The sequence below is a fragment of the Lissotriton helveticus genome, chromosome 3_1 (genome assembly GCF_964261635.1).
Source record: "Lissotriton helveticus chromosome 3_1, aLisHel1.1, whole genome shotgun sequence".
NCBI classification, from domain to species: domain Eukaryota; kingdom Metazoa; phylum Chordata; class Amphibia; order Caudata; family Salamandridae; genus Lissotriton; species Lissotriton helveticus.
This window is the reverse complement of record NC_136061.1, coordinates 733,725,143-733,742,702: the sequence shown is the minus strand read 5'-3', so window position 1 is coordinate 733,742,702 and position 17,560 is coordinate 733,725,143. Positions and strand designations below refer to the sequence as shown.

At 48.0% G+C, this 17,560-nt stretch overlaps 1 protein-coding gene across 5 annotated transcripts in view; it reads left to right on the top strand.

Annotated features, from left to right (window-relative positions):
• The window catches only part of FAR1 (fatty acyl-CoA reductase 1), a 564,623-nt gene that overhangs the window by 226,331 nt on the left and 320,732 nt on the right, over positions 1–17,560 (top strand). For all 5 annotated transcript variants that reach the window (XM_078680901.1, XM_078680904.1, XM_078680905.1 and 2 more), the window contains one exon: positions 3,466–3,643. In XM_078680901.1, coding sequence (XP_078537027.1) covers positions 3,466–3,643 — 178 coding nt within the window. The remainder of the gene's footprint in view (positions 1–3,465; positions 3,644–17,560) is intronic.

Genomic DNA, 17,560 nt, shown 5'->3' with positions numbered 1-17,560 from the left:
CAAAGAGTTCAGTCCGCCGCGGCAAAACTGGTGCTGAATCTGCAGCGTAACGCGTCCTCTACTCGTGCCCTGAGAGCTCCATTGGTTACCAATCAAGGAAAGGGTTCCACTCTGTCAGGTGTACAGAGCATCACACGAGATGGGCCCAATCCCTTTACAAAAAAGGTTCTCTTGGTACCTTCCGCAGAGACCGCTCCGGTCCTCTGGTGCTAGTTTATTAGCAACCACGAGATTTAAACGCTCACGGATGAGAGGGAGGGCCTTCAGTGTGGTAGGAGCTCAGCTGTGGAATGAGCTGCCACAAGGGATCAGATAGTCTGACTCTCTAATTGAATTCAGGAAGAGCCTGAAAACTGTCTCTTCCCGAAAGTCTGATCCGTACATTCCATCTCTCTGCTAGTCATCCTGCTGACCAGGTGTTATTATATCTGAGCGCCAGGATACCCGTAGGGTGGCAGTTGCGCTATATAAGCGCAGATACAATACAATACACACCTCCACTCCAAATGCCCAAGCTTCGCCACCAGGTATCCACACCCATTGTCCAAAGCAAATATGGATGAGTTGGTCAGATAGATTTGCCTACGCTTTTCCGCCTCTACCACTCATTCAGTTAGTGGTGCGCAAGCTGCAGCAACACTCACTCACATTGATTCTCATTGCACCAACCTGGGCAAGGCAACCGTGGTACACCACGCTATTAGAACTCTGTGGTACCACATCAGAAACTAAAACTCTCTCCACATCTGCTAACACAGAAACATGGAGAGATCATGCATCCAGATCCCATGCAGCTCAACCTAGCGATTTGACTCCAGCGATCTTAGAATTTGGATATCTCAATCTCCCACCTGATTGCATGAATGTTATCAAAGAAGCTAGACGTCCCACCACTAGGGCATGCTATGCAGCCAAGTGGAAAAGGTTTGTTATATATTGCACCAATAATAACATCAATCCACTGGATGTTTCCATCCAAAATATCATATGCTACTTGCTACATCTACAAAGATGCAATTTAGCATATTCCTCAATCAGGTTACATCTTGCTGCTATAGCAGCTTTTCTTCAAAACAGATAGTATCTGTCATTCAGAGTTCCTGGCATCAAAGCCTTCATGGAAGACCTCAAAAGAATAATTCCTCCCAGGGTACCACCCTCCCCTGTATGGAATCTAAACATTGTTCTCACTAGGCTTATGGGTCCTCCATTTGAACCCTTGCATAAGTGTGACTTACAATTTCTCTCATGGAAACTTTTTTAATTACTTCACTCAGTAGAGTGAGTGAGATCGATCCAGGCAGTAACAATTCAAGAACCATTCTTGCAACTCCATCACAAGGTGGTCCTAAAGACAAATCCCAAATTCCTCCGTAAGTCATTTCACAGTTCCATATCAATCGGTCTATTGAGTTGCCGGTATTCTTCTCCCAACCTCAAACAGTTGCTGAAAGAGCACTCCATATATTAGATGTCAAAAGAGCTCTCCTCTACTATATTGAGGGGACAAAGCGATTTCGTAAAACAAAACAGCTTTTTGTGTCCTTTTCTCCTCCACATAAAGGTAATCCCATCTCAAAAACTGGGATTGCAAGGTGGATTATTAAATGCATTCAAATTTGCTACCAAAAAGCAAAACATACTCTGTCCATTCCCCCTAGGGCTCATTCCACCCGTAAACTAGGGCATCTATGGCATTTTTAGGAAACATTCCCTTAGATGATATCTGCAAAGCAGCCACATGGTCTACACCGCATACATTCACAAAGCACTACTGTGTAGATGTGTAGGCAAAACAACAAGCTGCTGTGGGCCAGGCTGTACTCAAAACACTTCCAAACCACTGCAACAGATACTGGTACTCGCCGCTAAGGGAGAGAACTGCTATGCAATCAGTGCACTAGTTTGTGATCTGCAGCCCATATGCCTCGAACGGAAAATGCTACTTACCAGTATGAGTCTGTTCTTGGCATGTAGGGCTGCAGATTCACACACGCCCCCCGGCTGCCTCATGCATGGACATCTTTCTGTTCCCACACAACTCCATTTTCCCTAATGGCGAAAAACAATCTGAAGATGGAGTCGAGCCACATGCACACTATGCTCCAGAGGAGTCATCATCTACCATACAAAGACTCTTCCAAGATAACAACAAAGTGTAATCATTCGGGCCCACCACCAGATGGCGATCTATGCACTAGTGTGTCAAAAGAGTGTCAAATAACAATTGACCACGACCTGCTTAATTTCTCAATCCAGTTCCCTTAATTATTCATTGAGGATGTCAGCCTCTGTATTTTTGGTCTTTTGGATGGACATTTACCTGAGTGTAAAAGGGTAAATCACATATCATTGAAATAATTAGCTTTGACTTTCGTTTTACATTGTTGTCTTTGGATTTCCAATCTACCTTTATCATGTTTCCAGGCATTTTGTCAAATGAGTGAGAAATTTAGCATAAACTATGTATGGCTCATCCGGAAAGCCTGATGTGTGGTTCCATTGGGAAAGACTGGCTATGCAACAAACCTTTACTTTTTAGCATTTGGTATAGTCCTTCGGCCTGTTTGTTGGGATTTGCGTTCCAATTGGAAAGCGCAGTTCAGAAAACCATTAATTGGTGGTGGATGAATTACTTAAAGGGTAATTTTAATTTTGAGAGTTCATAGCGAAGTTTGATGTGTGCACATGTATTGTTTAAACCATACAACGTTTGAACTCTTATTCAAAAGCAGCAGTGGGCTGTCTCCAGCCAAAGTGGTCAGGTCGGAGCAGGGAGCTCCGGGGTGGGTGGAGGATTCAGGTTGGGGGACAAAATAAAAATGAATAAAATTTACCTGATCGCATCCGCCGACTGCTCCATTGTGCTCTTCCTGCTTCTGGGACAGGCTCCCAGACTGCACTGTGGCCAATCATGACGCTGCACGAAAGCCGCATCAGGATTGGCCTAAGCTCTAGGACTTTGCGCTCCCAGTTAGACTGGGAGCCTGTGTCTGCTTTCTCCAGCCTCAGCAACGCAGCTGGGGCTCGAGAAAGCTTCCCTGCGCATGAGAGGTTTGGTCAGCCTGAAACGGCTGGCCAAACACCTCATGCGCATAGTAAAGGGCAAGGGAGTGCACTACCACACCCCACCAGTGTCTTCCCCCCCTGATCCCGCCTCCAAGACTTGTCAGTGTCCTGGGGGTGTGGGTACAGGGGGATTAAAATAAAACGATAATAAAACTAGTTAGAAACCAGTTTTATTTACGGGTGGTGGCAGAGGGGTCGGCGCTCCTAAATCCTAATGAATAAATGACTGAGTAGTATTCTCTCAAAAAACCATACATGTTTTTTGTTTTCCTATTGGTAGATTGCTCGATGTTTATGACATTGTCGGTATAATGATTTTTGATCGAAGCAGTAACCTTTTTTCTTTTCCTAATAGCTTGCATTACTTTACATATATGCTCATGTGACTCTTTGTAGGTGGATGGATGACAGTCTTGTAAATGACATCACACCGAAACTGATTGGAGACCGGCCTAATACATACACTTACACAAAGGCCTTGGCCGAGTATATTGTTCAGCAGGAAGGTGCAAAACTGAATGTGGCAATAGTAAGGCCGTCAATTGTTGGTGCAAGCTGGAAAGAACCTTTTCCTGTAAGTTTTACAAAAATGTATTTTACAGTAACTACATTGTTTTCACAAGCATCTCACGAAGCAAATTATTTAGTGTAAAGTTGAAAAACTGTATTTTCAGTTTAATTTCATGACCTATGGCATTGTAAAATATTGAAGCACTCTGCTGTAATTAAATGTTCACGATTCACAGGTTAGTGTACCAGTATAAGATGTGTACTTAATTGTGGAGCATTCATGTGCCACAATACGAATGTGCTAATTATACTGTTGTACACACGTAGAGGATGGAGAGAATCAAATCAAACCCAAAGCACCCCGTACAACAAAACAAAAGTGATTGTTTTGAAAATACTGCCCTCACTCACACACCGAAGTGTGTGACATGCTTCATCATCGGGTCTGCTTGGAATACGCCCAGGTGTAGCCACACTCTGGACGGAGCGTAGGGAAGGGGGTTTGAACATAAGACCACTGGACACAATAGAACACCACACCACACAACATACATACATAAACAAAAATGTGATCAGTGAATGTCACCCTGTGACTGGAACTAAAGTGCAACACGTGCAGTTAATCAGGAAGTGTTAAAACTGGTTTGAGGATACCAAACAGGAATTTAGAAACCATTATAACATCCCCCAGATTCTAAAGAAGAATCCAAATATTGGTCCATTTAACTAGACTATGGGCATGTCATGTTCATCACCCATCAATATTAGTGAATTGAATATATGAGCAATGCTATAATCAAATCGAAATTAATTAAATACATCTCTTCATATCCGGTGCTGGTAATATCTACCAAGGAATATGCCCCACGTTCAAGATCATAGGTCGTGGTGTAGGAAACTCAGTTTATTGCTAATGTAAACTCGACATGGCGTCCTGCAGGTCTGTCTCCCAAGAACACAACCTGTATGTACAAGAAAGAAATAAGCAAAACAGGTAGTATCCCAAACGGACTGTCAGGTAGTAGACTTCGTCATAACATAAAGTGGATTGAAATAAACCCATGTTATAGGTATCGGAAGCAGCGTGTGAGCGTGAAAGGCACAACGAGAACCACTCGTGATAGCCCATCAGAGGTAGACAGCATCTAAAAATAGAATAGTTGTCAGCCCCCCTAGTCACTCCTTACTGTTCCGAGGAACGACCTCGTCCGGTTGGCTGCTCTCGGATCGCCGCGTAGGTGACAGCGGTTTATGTATATATGTTGTGTGGTGTTATATTGTGTCCAGTGGTCTTTTATGTTCAAACCCCCTTCCAGAGTGTGGCTACACCTGGGCGTACTGTCCTCTCAAAGTTCTCAAGGACTGTAGAGATACCCTGCTGCCTCCGCTTTTGGACATTATGAACAGGGCAATGAAGGATGGCATTTTCCCCTCCCAGTGGAAGAGTGCTGTGGTTAAGCCCCTCCTTAAGAAGCCTACACTAGACCCAGAGGTACTTAAAAACTTTCGCCCCATCTCTTTGCTTCCAGCACCAGCAAAGATGCTGGAGACCCATCTCAACCAGCATTTGGCGGCGTTTTTGGACTCCTCAGGTCTTCTCGATCAGTCCCAACACGGTTTCAGGAGAGGCCATAGCACGGAGTCGGCCCTTACGATAGTGCTTAACAACATCCGCACTGAGGTCGATCAGGGCCATACCTCTCTGCTGATCTTATTGGACCTGACAGCCGCCTTCGATACCCTGTCTCCCTCGGTTCTTACAACTCGCCTGAGGGAGATGGGGGTACAGGACGCGGGGGCTTAAGTTTACTGGCCTCTTTTCTGGTTCAGAGGGTCAAGCTTGGAGAATATCTATCTCCACCCACACCTGTGCAATGTGGGGTTCCACAAGGGTCGGCATTAAGTCCGTCCCTGTTCAACATCTATATGGCCCCACTTGCCAGGCTGGTGAGATCGTTTGGGATGGAGGTAGTTTCCTACACTGATGACACTCAGATCCTGGTGTCCCTCTCTCACTCGGTGAACGCTTCCATTCATAATTTTAGAAACTGCATGGATGCGGTTTCTAAGTGGATGATTTACAATTCACTAAAATTGAATGGGGAGAAAACCGAGATTCTGGTCTTCAGCGGAAACACTAACATCTGGACGGCCGAATGGTGGCCCCCCTCGTTGGGAGTTTGCCCCACACCAACAGATTCTGCGAGGAATCTGGGAGTGATGATTGATCCAGCTCTCTCAATGGCACAGCAGGTCAATAGGACAGTCGCTACCTGCTGGGGCATTATTAAAATTCTTCGGAAAATCAAACATTACTTGTCCCCTCAGGCTCGCAAGCAGGTTGTTGTTGCACTGGTCGCTTCTCGACTTGATTATTGCAACGCTCTGTACGCCGGCGTTAATAAAGGTCTGGTGCAGCGCCTTCAGACTGCCCAGAATGTGGCGGCCAAATTTGTACTGGATGCTCCCAGACGCTCCTCCGCCACGGCTGCCAGGAAAAGCCTGCACTGGCTTCCTATTGAATCCAGGATCGCCTTCAAGACCCTTTGCTTCCCCTATGGGGCACTTGCTGGCAAGGGGGCTGGTGGTGTGAGGAAATTGTTGCTTCCTTATGCACCGGGTAGAGACCTCCGTTCCTCAACTAAGAGCTTGTTGGTGGTGCCTCGTGTTCGAAGAAGTAAATGGGGTATGAGGGCGTTTTCAACGGTAGCCCCCAAGCTGTGGAATAGCCTTCCCCAAGAAATTAAATCCCAACTGTCGGTCCTGAAGTTTCGGAAAGCTCTTAAAACGTGGCTATTCTCAAGGGCGTACCCGTAGTGCTGGTTATCTGGTCATTTTGATTTCTTTTTTGTTAGGCGCCTTGATGCCTTTGGGCTTAGTAGCGCGTTATAAGATTTACTTCATTTCATTGTAAGCAGTCCCGATGATGAAGCATGTCACACACTTTGGTGTGTGAGTGAGGGCAGTATTTTCAAAACAATCACTTTTGTTTTGTTGTACGGGGTGCTTTGGGTTTGATTTTGATCCTCTCCATCCCTCTACGTGTGTACAATTGGATATCAGGGGGTTTGGGTTGGTAGAGTTGTAGATGTGGTTGACCCTCTCCCCTCATCTTGTGTTTAATGCTAATTATACTGTTAACATATGTTAATTATGTTGCTGGCACAAGTTTTGATTGCAGTGAAATGGCCAATGTGTTTCTTCCATCCAACGAATTTCTCAAAACACAAATTGTTGTAGGGAGTAATCAGTCAGGCCCGTAGTAATTAGCATAGCCTCAGTGGCTTAGGAGATGATTTATTATGGCCATGTGTCTATATTGTTCGTAACTGCAATGCAGTAGTCTTGATAGTAGCACTTTTAATGGCGGGCTATTCTACATCATTCAGGGTGGTGAAACAGTATAGAAGTGGACAAATGGTAAACATGCCACAGAATGGTAGGGCAGTTTGGTTTACATGTATTTAGTAATTGATGAGGTCTGATAAGACATGAAATTAGATTTCAGTTTGGGGCTTGAGAGGGCTGTTTGAGAACTCTTGACCAGTGGCTGCAGCTTGACCGCTTTCAACCGTAGGCCACTTTACTCACCCCATGCACAGATCACGGCCTCCACATCTGCACAAGGGGTTGTGTTTACGGGCAGCACAAAGCACCAGTTACACCACCCATCCTTACCCGCTCTTTCTCACCCACCCACTCCAATAAATTCTTTAGTGATCAGACATTCACCCTCCATGCTTCAGCCCTGCCATTTGCCTCACACGAAGAGATCAGCAACACTTTCTAATTGCTGCTCCCGCAGGTTGATAGTGGTGCCAGTGCACAAAACTCCAGTCCAGCACCCTTAAGTACACGTATACATAGTGTGGATGTTTAAAGTGCTCTCCGAGAGATGGGCATTTGGGTTACAGTGAATTATACTGGAAAAGCTGGTTTACCACCAGTCATGATTGATCACTATAAGACACAAGTACACAAGAGCCCGTACTTTCACATGCACAGATATGTGCCATGATCTCATACTAGATAAACCAGCGTAGCAACACAAATGTTACACCCACCTCTGTCATCTTCCTCTTCGTTGGAGAGCAGTGGCTCTTGAGGGGGGGGAAGAGGGGAGGGGGGAGCCAGGAGAGAGGGGGGGAGCCAGGAGAGAGGGGGTGCCAGGAGACGCAGCAAGCACACTAGTTTCTTTTCTACAGCCTGCCGCACCCATTTCAATGCTGTTACTACATTACTCTTGGATTCAGTTGCCAGATGCAGAGTAGGGAATCCAGCGTTTCATACCACATTTTACCAGCCTTTTTCTTAACATGCATGGCTTGATACTTTATTGCTTTTTTCAGTCAAATCGGGGCAAACGCTGTTGAATCTTGCCTTTCTGCTGCATGCTACGTGGTAGGGGAGATGGACAATAGTATGGATGGTTTCTTCTGGCGCAGATCCTCCATTGCAGTTTGTGTACATTATTTGTCAGGGAGGAGAGCATTTCAAGGCAACCTGGGATCACTTGTCGACAATTGTGACAATTGGGCTCTTCTACCTTCTGTGTCAAGGGACCACCAGACTGAGTAATAGTTGCACCAATGCTCCTGCTAGTGTTTACAATCACTCATTGGTGGCTAAAGGGAGTTTGCCTCTAAAATTAAATGAACGTGCTACACATCAGTACTTGCAGCTCTTCTTGACCCGTAGGATAGTGAGGCACAGCAGTCAAAGACTTACTTACGAGTCAAACGCTTAACTGCAAAACACAATAACACTTAAAAAGGCAATGTGTAGCCAGTGCTTTTATTTTTTTTAAAGAAAAATTGTCACACGCCACTAAATACTAAACGTTTGCAAATGTACATATTGAACACCTTATCCCTTGAGACTCCAAGGGACTGGAAATCTGTGTATGGTCTTTTTTGTTAAACAATGTAAAGCTCCTTCTTGTGATGTTTTCAAGCAGTTTTCAATGTAAACCCTTCCTACTGTATTTGACATGACGTCATAGGTGGGCTAACCGAATTCCTGCTCCCTGAAAATGGTGTAAGGAAGATCTAAACCAGGACGGAACCAAATCCTTTCTCAAAATACGTTTTTTGTAATTGCATAATGTCTGGAAGAAAGATACGTGTTCAAGCCAGTTGTAGAAAAGTCCAGTGCATATAGTTAAATGTTACTTCAGCCCAGTTGATACCACCATTTGGGCTATCAGAAATATTGTTGTGTTGCAATTTATCTTCCCTCCAAAGTGGAAATTAAACAAATTAGTTTACGTTTTCAATACAGTTGCTCACATAGAAGACTTTTATTGGAGACCTCCAACGCTTTCTGAAGCCAAATTGACTCAGTTAATTTAAACTGTGAGCCCGGACAACTGTGGAGTTAGCTGCACAGGCTACAGAAAAAATTCCAATTGACTTTTTCAGTTGATATCTCCCGATAAGTCAATAGTGGATCTATTGACCCACATCTTTGTCTTCTGCACCACTGGGTGGTCTGCACCAGAAACAGTACTTTCTTTAAATCTAAGTGCCTGCTGTTCTAGAGATTCCTCCTATTATTGTGTAAACTCTTGGAAGATGTAAATGGTTCCTAAACTTAATTTTTCGCAAGGCTTCCCGCGTCTCCATACTGTTGTGTAACAGTCACAAATTTGCTAGCATTCGCGACAAGAATTTGCAATTCTATTAAGGACACGGAGGCGAGGATTAAGCTTCTCAATCTTTACTAGAAGCTCACAGCAGCCAATGAAAATGCTTGCTTTTCATTTCAATAAACGTTAAACTGCATATCCCATCATGCTTTACATATAACCACGCCCCTTTAGTCCATAAGAGGCCTTAGCCTGCCGCCATCTTCCTCTTTCTTGCGGCGAACAGCTCCAACCGAACATGTAACTCCAGAACTCTTCCAACGGGAAGGAGAACCTTCAGGCGAACCATCTTGTCATACTTCGAGACTCAATCACCCTTTTTTTCCGAACCTGAAAGAAAGGATACGAGACCGTAACCACCGTAACCATCTGGGTGGGCAAGCATTTTATAACTCCATATACAATGCCGGGTGGGATAATCCTCGCCTCCGTGTCCTTAATAGAATTGCAAATTCTTGTCGCGAATGCTAGTATATTTGTGATTCTATGTCAGGACCGGAGGCTTCTGATTATGCACGTTTAACGCTTACTAAAAACAACAGAGGCAATATCCCCCACCGGCTTATAATAAAACGTCTTGAATGTCGATTCAGACGACCAATCTGCACAATGCATAATATCATGAATGCTGGATCCCAACATGAACGATTTCGATGCCATAGCACCCCTGACAGAATGCGCACCAAACATGGTGATGTCAATGCCTGCTTCTTCCATCACGAAACGAAGCCATCTGGCAATGGTGGCTGCCGCCACAGCTCTGAACGGCTTTTGTAAGGCAATCAACAGCTGCGAACAGCCCTGAGGCCTAAGTGCCGCAGTACATTCCTCATAAGTCTTAAGACAGTGAACGACACATAACTTTTCATTCTCCTGAAATGCATTATACGATACATGTGTAGACAATGTTTTGGTACGCCTAAAAATCTGAAAAGAAACACCTTCCGGCGTAAATACTCTACCTGTTATATCCAGTGCTCGTACATCCGACGATCTCCTACACGCCGAAAGGCAAAGCAACATAGCCAGCTTGGCTGAAAGCTGTTTTCTGGAAAGATCTTTGTTAGCTGGCCATTTGTCGAAGAGGTCCAAGACTCGCTTGACATCCCACAAACCAGAATATTTAGGTTTAGGGGGATTCTCTACCCTAATACCCTTCAACAATTTACACACGACAGGGTGCATACCGATAGGTCTTCCTTCCAGCCGAACGTGGCCCGCAGAGATGGCAGACCTGAAATTGTTGATGGACCGATAGGCCAGGCCCTGCGATGCCTTATCCGTCAGGAAATTCAACACATGGGGTAAGCCGGCCCCCACGGGATCCAAATGTCGTTCCACGCACCAACCCACCCAGCCTTTCCAGGCCGAGGAGTACCGTTTCCTCGTGGAAGGAGCCCAGGCCTGCTTGATGAAGTCTGCAGCCCTGCCCGAAATCCCTGGCACTTGCCACTGTTGCCTGAAAGCCTCCAGGCCATCAGCCGGAGCCTGCCCTCCGAGATCAAGGGATGTGTCTCCTGATGAGGGCCCAGCAACAGGGTCGTCGACTCTGGAAGGAGTCTGGGGAGGTCGCAGCTCCACTGCATCAGCTTGGGGAACCAAGATTGGGACGTCCACCAAGGCGTCACCATGACCACCTCCGCATTCTGTCTGATTACCTGCGACATCGCTCTGGGGATCAGCAAGAAGGGGGGAAATGCATAGTGAACCCCCACCGACCAGTCCTGAAGAAAGGCGTCCGTCGCCTGAGCTAACGGATCCGGTCTCCAACTGAAGAATCGAGGGATCTGGAAGGTTAACCTCGATGCAAACAAGTCCGTCCCGAACGGGCCCCAAATCTTCTCTAGCCACTCGAACATCCTCGGGCTCAACTTCCAATCGCTGAAGTCCCGGAGGTACCTCGAGTTCCAGTCCGCCACTTGATTGGACTGGCCTGGGAGGTACTCCGCAATGACCGATATCTGGTTGCGGAGGCAGTAATGCCAAAAGTCTTTGGCTATTTGAACAAGCATGGACGACCTCGTGCCTCCCAACTTGTTGATGTACCTCACTGCCGAGATATTGTCCAGACGCAGGAGGATACAGCAGGATGTCCGCTGAGGGGACAATGTTCTCACCGCGAACGACCCCGCCAGCAGCTCCAGGCAATTGATATGGAGGGAAAGCTCCTCCGGGGACCAACGTCCTCCTGTGGAGATGTCTCCACAACGCGCGCCCCAGCCCCATCGGCTGGCGTCTGACTCTATCGTGACTTCCGGGAGTGAACCGAAGATCGCTCGGCCGTTCCAAGCGTCGACGTGTCCCAACCACCATTGCAACTCCGACCGCACCTCCTGCGTGAGGGGAATGCTGTCTGAGTACGAGAGACCCTTCTGAAGGTGTCTGATCTTCAGTTGTTGCAGGGCCCTGTAATGAAGCGGGCCCGGGAAAATCGCCTGGACTGAAGACGCTAGAATTCCTACCATTCTCGCCAGCGCTCTCAAGGAGACAGACTGGCTGCTCAGAAGTCTCCGAATCTCTTTCTTCAGATCTCGAAGTTTGTCCTTTGGAAGGCGCATTTGGGCCATTACCGAATCCACCGTAAAACCCAGAAAATCTATAACTTGTGAAGGAACCATGACTGACTTCTCGGTGTTTATCACAAACCCCAGATCCTGCAACATAGTCGTGGTCAGTTGGAGGTGTCGTAAGAGAGTCTGCCGACACTGGTCCACTATCAGAATGTCGTCGAGGTATATGATAAGACGAATACCTCGTTCCCGGAGGTACGCCACCACCGGCTTTATCACCTTGGTGAAGCACCAAGGTGCCGAGGAGAGCCCGAAAGGCAGAACCAAATATTCGTACCATCGGTCTCTCCATTTGAATTGAAGAAACCTGCGATGTGGGGGAAAGATTGGAATAGAGAGATAAGCATCCTTCAGGTCCAGCCGGACCATCCAATCTCCCACCTGCAGTAGATCCGTTAAAAGATGGATGCCCTCCATCTTGAAGTGATTGTAAGTCAGGAATTGATTGAACTCTCTGAGGTTTAAAACTAGTCTGTTTCCACCCCCTTTCTTCTGAATCACAAATATGTTGCTGCAGAAGCCGTGAGGGCACCGAATACTTGGTGCAATCGCGCGCTTCTGTAGCAATGCCGCAATCTCTTCGTCCATGAAACTGGCCTCTAGTTGGGAAAAATGGAGAATTGGGGGTGCGCATGTCTGAACTGGACTTGAGTAAAACTCCAGACGAAAGCCCTGAATAGTCTGCAGGACCCAAGCGTCCTGAGTAAGGTCCTCCCACCGCCCCAGGCAGTGTCGAGTCCGCCCCCCCAGGGGAAGAAGGGAAGTATCTGAAAGTCTCACCGGAGCTCTGCTGGTGTTTGAACTTCCCTCGTCCATCTCCAGTCTGATATCTGTTTTTCTTGAACCTCCTCCGGGAGGGGTAGAAGGTTCCTCCTCGAGTTGAGTCAAAATCATTCCTGCCCCTTCCGAAGTCTCCTCTGTGGGGGCCAGGAGGACCTCCTCGGCCTGACGAGCGACCCCCGCCTCGTCCGGCCCTGTGAAAAACACCCTGGCTGAGGGCGCGCTTGATGCCCGACTGGGCCTTGTCCAAAGCTGTAAAGGTACCGACATATTTGGAGACGTCCCTAACGAATTTGTCACCAAAAAGAAGGCCTTCTGCAAGGGGGCCCGGCTCCGCGTCAGCGAGCTCCGTAAGATTCGAATCCATCTTCATCAGCAAAGATTTTCTCCTCTCTGCCGAGACAGCGCAGTTCGCGTTGCCCAAAAAACATATGGCTCTCTGGGCCCATCCAGCAAGCACGTCCGGGTTTATGATGACTGAGGTCTCCTTGGCCACAAAGGCCATCTCTAGGATCTTTGCCAAGGGGCCGATGGCGTCTAACATTTTGTCCTGACACCCCCGCCATGCTCTATCCAGACCTCTCTTCGGGTCCTTGGTGAACTTCTTCAGAAAGGTGAGAAGGTTAGGATCAATCTCCGGTGTTTCCGCCACCTGATTTGGGATTTCCGGTCTAGGGCACTCTGAGCGTAGACGATTTCTTACATCCCTAGGGAAGCACTTGCGTAAATTATCATGGATGTAAGCCGTGACTGCAGCAGGCGGCATCCAATCTTGTGATCTAGGGTGTACAATCTCCAAAGGATCAAAGGTGAACGGTGTACCATCCGGCGCAAGGCTCTTGGGCTGCGCCACCTTTGCCTTCTTTGGAGGATTGCGATCCTCTGAGGTGTCGGTGTCCGTATCCGTGTTCGTGCCAGTATCCGTGTCCGTGTCGGTGTCATGGACCCTACGTTTACTGGTGGCCTTGGCTCCAGCGTAAGAATGGTCCGCCGTGTCCGGCAGGGTAGCTAAGGCCTGCATGTGAGGCCAGGTGGCCGAGTCCCTTGAAGGACCCGAGGTGGATGCATCATCCTTCTTCTTCTGAGGTTTATTAAAGCCATGTCTTTTGGCAAAACCTTCCAGTTGTCGTCGGATAGGACGAAGGGCTGAGGCCAGTGCCTGATGCACTGTCTGAGGTACAGTCGTTTCCATCGCCCGGTTAACGGAGGACTGGACCGAAGCGTCCAAAGCACTGACCAGGTTGTCCTCCAAGGCAGCAGTCTGCCTGCTCTCAAATTCCTCCTCCTGATAGTACCCCTCATTATACTGCTCTTCCGACATTCTCACTGGGAATTCTGTCTAGGTTGTGTTCAGACAAAACCAGGTACTAGGAGGGTCAGGGGGGGGGTCAGCCCACACAGCACACAAACTTTCACCACCTAAACCCCCTCAGCAAAGCTGTAGTCAAGGCGGGCCAGAGACCCAGGCCACTGAAATACACTGAGCGTGTGCGCGCTCAAATTGGCCTAATTAGTATTTATACCACCTCACCAGGCGGTCGCTAAGGCAGAGGGATCCTTCCTAACACTCCGATATGAAAATCCAATTGAAACTGACTAACGCGGTTCGCGCCGCGACGTGCAGCCCAAGCGCGACTGAAACCTACCAGAAAATAGCCCAATTCAGCGCGCTTTGGGTGCACGTCGCGGCCGGGAGCCACCCGGCCGGAATGAGCGTCAGCGGCGATGAGGGAAGCCGTCTGCGCATGCGCTAACGCGCGTAGCCTACGGGGACAACACCGGGCTCCAGCAGGCTCCAGCAGGCTCCACAAACAAACTACCGGCATCCGTCTGCCTCCGGTCAACGACCGTCGCTACCCTCTCGCGAATACAGCGCGCTCCTGCCACCTGAGGAATGTATTACCAAGGCGACGGGCACAAAGGTGCTCCGCCGAAGGACAGCTACTCCCCCTGAAGAGGTAACAACCTCAGCACAATAAACAGCAATACGATAGCAGAATACCGCTAATAAACAGTATGAACAATGTATAAACAGAATGAACAGTGTATACAGTGCCAAGTAATGTCAATCAAACATTAACAAGCGCAATAGAGACACAGAGGGAGTAAACAAGGTTGTACTTAGCTCTGTGAGCAGCAAAGAAAGAGGAAGATGGCGGCAGGCTAAGGCCTCTTATGGACTAAAGGGGCGTGGTTATATGTAAAGCATGATGGGATATGCAGTTTAACGTTTATTGAAATGAAAAGCAAGCATTTTCATTGGCTGCTGTGAGCTTCTAGTAAAGATTGAGAAGCTTAATCAGAAGCCTCCGGTCCTGACATAGAATTGTCTAATAAGACTGTTTATCTGACTGATGTACTAGGAGAAGCCATAAATTGTACTAAAAGGCAACATTGTATCTGAGTGACTTGCTCGTCCTAGACTAGCTACCTCAGATTAGGAAGAGAGTAAGCCAATTTGGTGCAACCACAGCTCCATTGTGAGGACCTTGAAACCCCAATTAAAGATAGCCAGCCAAACCAGCTAACCACTTCTTAGGGGGGAGAAAAAAGATTTTGCAAAATGGCATTGGTATCATTTCAGAAAACTTCACAGTTCCCCCTTCTTTTTTTTTCCCTTGACAATCACCATCTGTAATTGATCACGGCTCTTAAAAGTCATTGTCTAGCCCATATCCTCAAGAAAACTCAATCTCTGTACGTCAAAAACACCTTCACAGTTTACAGGACATTTAGGAAAGGAATATCTAAAGGAGACTGAAAGGAGAGCTGTAATGGAAGGAACAGGGTGTTTTCTTTAGAATCTAGTAAAGTATTGTGTCTTGAGTGGATGCAGATGTCTGCACCCTTATCATTCACATCCATTGTCCTACCCAAAGGTGAGATAGGCTGGAGGCTAGAGAGGCTGAAGCCCAACTTCAACCCTCAAGAGATGGCGTCTGAGCCAATCAAAATATTAAGCATGTGCCCTCCGTCTGCGCAGCAGGTCAGAGACAATGTGTTCATGAGAAAATAATCCCAATACTGGTACTCAAAGGCAAGATGGGCATCACCTAGGGAGATTTTGCGACATCCCTGCAATAGGCATTAAACCTGCAGAAGTGCCTTACCTTAGCGCTGCCTACTCCGAAAGTTCACCCGAGTTTCACATGGACAAGAAGGCCTGCAGTGAATTACTGCTCCTACTCCACACGCAAACGTCGTACTAGGCTTTTTCACAAAGCTGAGAGCTAAAATCACGGACATAACCACTAACATAATGTCACACGCTTAATGCCTGCAGGGTAGCCAAATCTGTAATCAAGAACCACACAAACTAAGTGTTCGAGGCACATCAGCTGCAGATTCTACACTTTGCATTAGATCACCACCTGGTGTTGGGCTCGGATGATTGCATGTTATCGTCTTGGAAGAAGTCTTTGTAGTCACGAGATAGGTGACTCCTCCCTTGGACGATAGTGCGCATGGGCATCGGCTCCATCCTTAGATTGCTTTTTCCGCAACTGGGTTCGGATGAAACTTTTCTGCTCCGAAATCTACTTTTCAAGTACTTCGACGCGTAAAAACTTTCTTCAAACTTCACCAAACAACTTTCGGTACCAATAAACATCAGCTAGACTTAGTCAGCTCGATTCCAGTCGTCGACGCGGGCCGTTGGGCCTACCTACACCTCATGGAAAGGACGCCATTCAAAAGATGACCCGAGTGTGGAGCTAAATTTCCACACAGTGACCATCACAAGGTCTGTAACCTGTGCTTATCGCCAGATCACAACGAATTCAGCTGCACAGCCTGTGCATCCTTTCGATCGAAAAGGACCATTCGGGATCAGAGGGCCCATCGACGCGACATGCAGAGATCAGCGCCGGAACCAGTGGATATCTTCGAAGGTCCATGTGTCCCGGAGGAAGATTCCAATGATCTCCAGATTGTATCTGAGGCAAATGACTCCAATGACTCCTTACCTTCGGGTCAACACGTGAGTACCCCTGCCCCACCCCAAACACCAAAATCGAAGGCAAAGGTCAACACTGCCTCCGGGGCCCAGTCGAGACTTCGAAAGCCCCGCCATCGAAGGGGGCGGAGCTTGCTCGGGAGCGCAATGGCCACTTAAGCAAGGCGCTCCGTGAAGCCAGCACAAGATCCGGCAAACAATCCTGCAGCTGAGGCGCATTTTCAGGTATTAAATAGCCTCTGCGGCGCCCAAAGGGGTCCGGAGACGTTGTGGCGAGCCGGCACCGCGATTACTGGCTTCCCGGAGGCAGGACGAGCAGGAGCGATCCTTTGCGAATTCCCGGCCCACAGTAGCTCAGTAGGGGGGTGGCGCCTGGTGTCGGTGAGAGCGAGGCTGCGGAGAATTAACAGCGGAGGGAGTTGTGCCCGCCCTGGCATAGTGAGGAGTGTAGTGGTGAACAGTGGGCACTGCTTCAGAAGTGAGCAGAGACGGGGCCCGGGCACTGGGGAGAGACATCGAGGGAGTGACTGACGCGGCTGGGTACGCACTGGTGGTGGTGGGGGCGGCGGCGGACGCCACCCCAGGAAGACTGTTATTATTATTAAGCGTTCTTATATAGCGCTCGATTACCCGTAGGCATCTCGGCGCTTGCCTTGGGAACCCGTCCTGGTTTTTCCCTGTGAGATACCCGTACTGGGCATCCCCAAGGTGAAAGCCAGGCATCCCGCCGCGGGGGGGGGCCGTAGTGGAGATTAAGCAAGCTAATGGCCAGAGCTGCAGAGTGTGAACCTGTGACTCGAGTAGGCACCGAAACGAGAATTATCGAGTCCGTGGATATTTGGGCTCAAGACCCTGCCGCGTCGGGAATTGAACCCTGGTCCCGGGTCTGACCACTGCTTCAGGTCTGCCGCCTCTAACCAGTGAGCCACACTTCTCCACTGCGACCCTAATCAAAGAAAAAAAAACAGCGCAAACATAGGGAAGAGGTGCCCGTGTGCAAAGCCCCCGTACAGGCCAGGTACAGATATA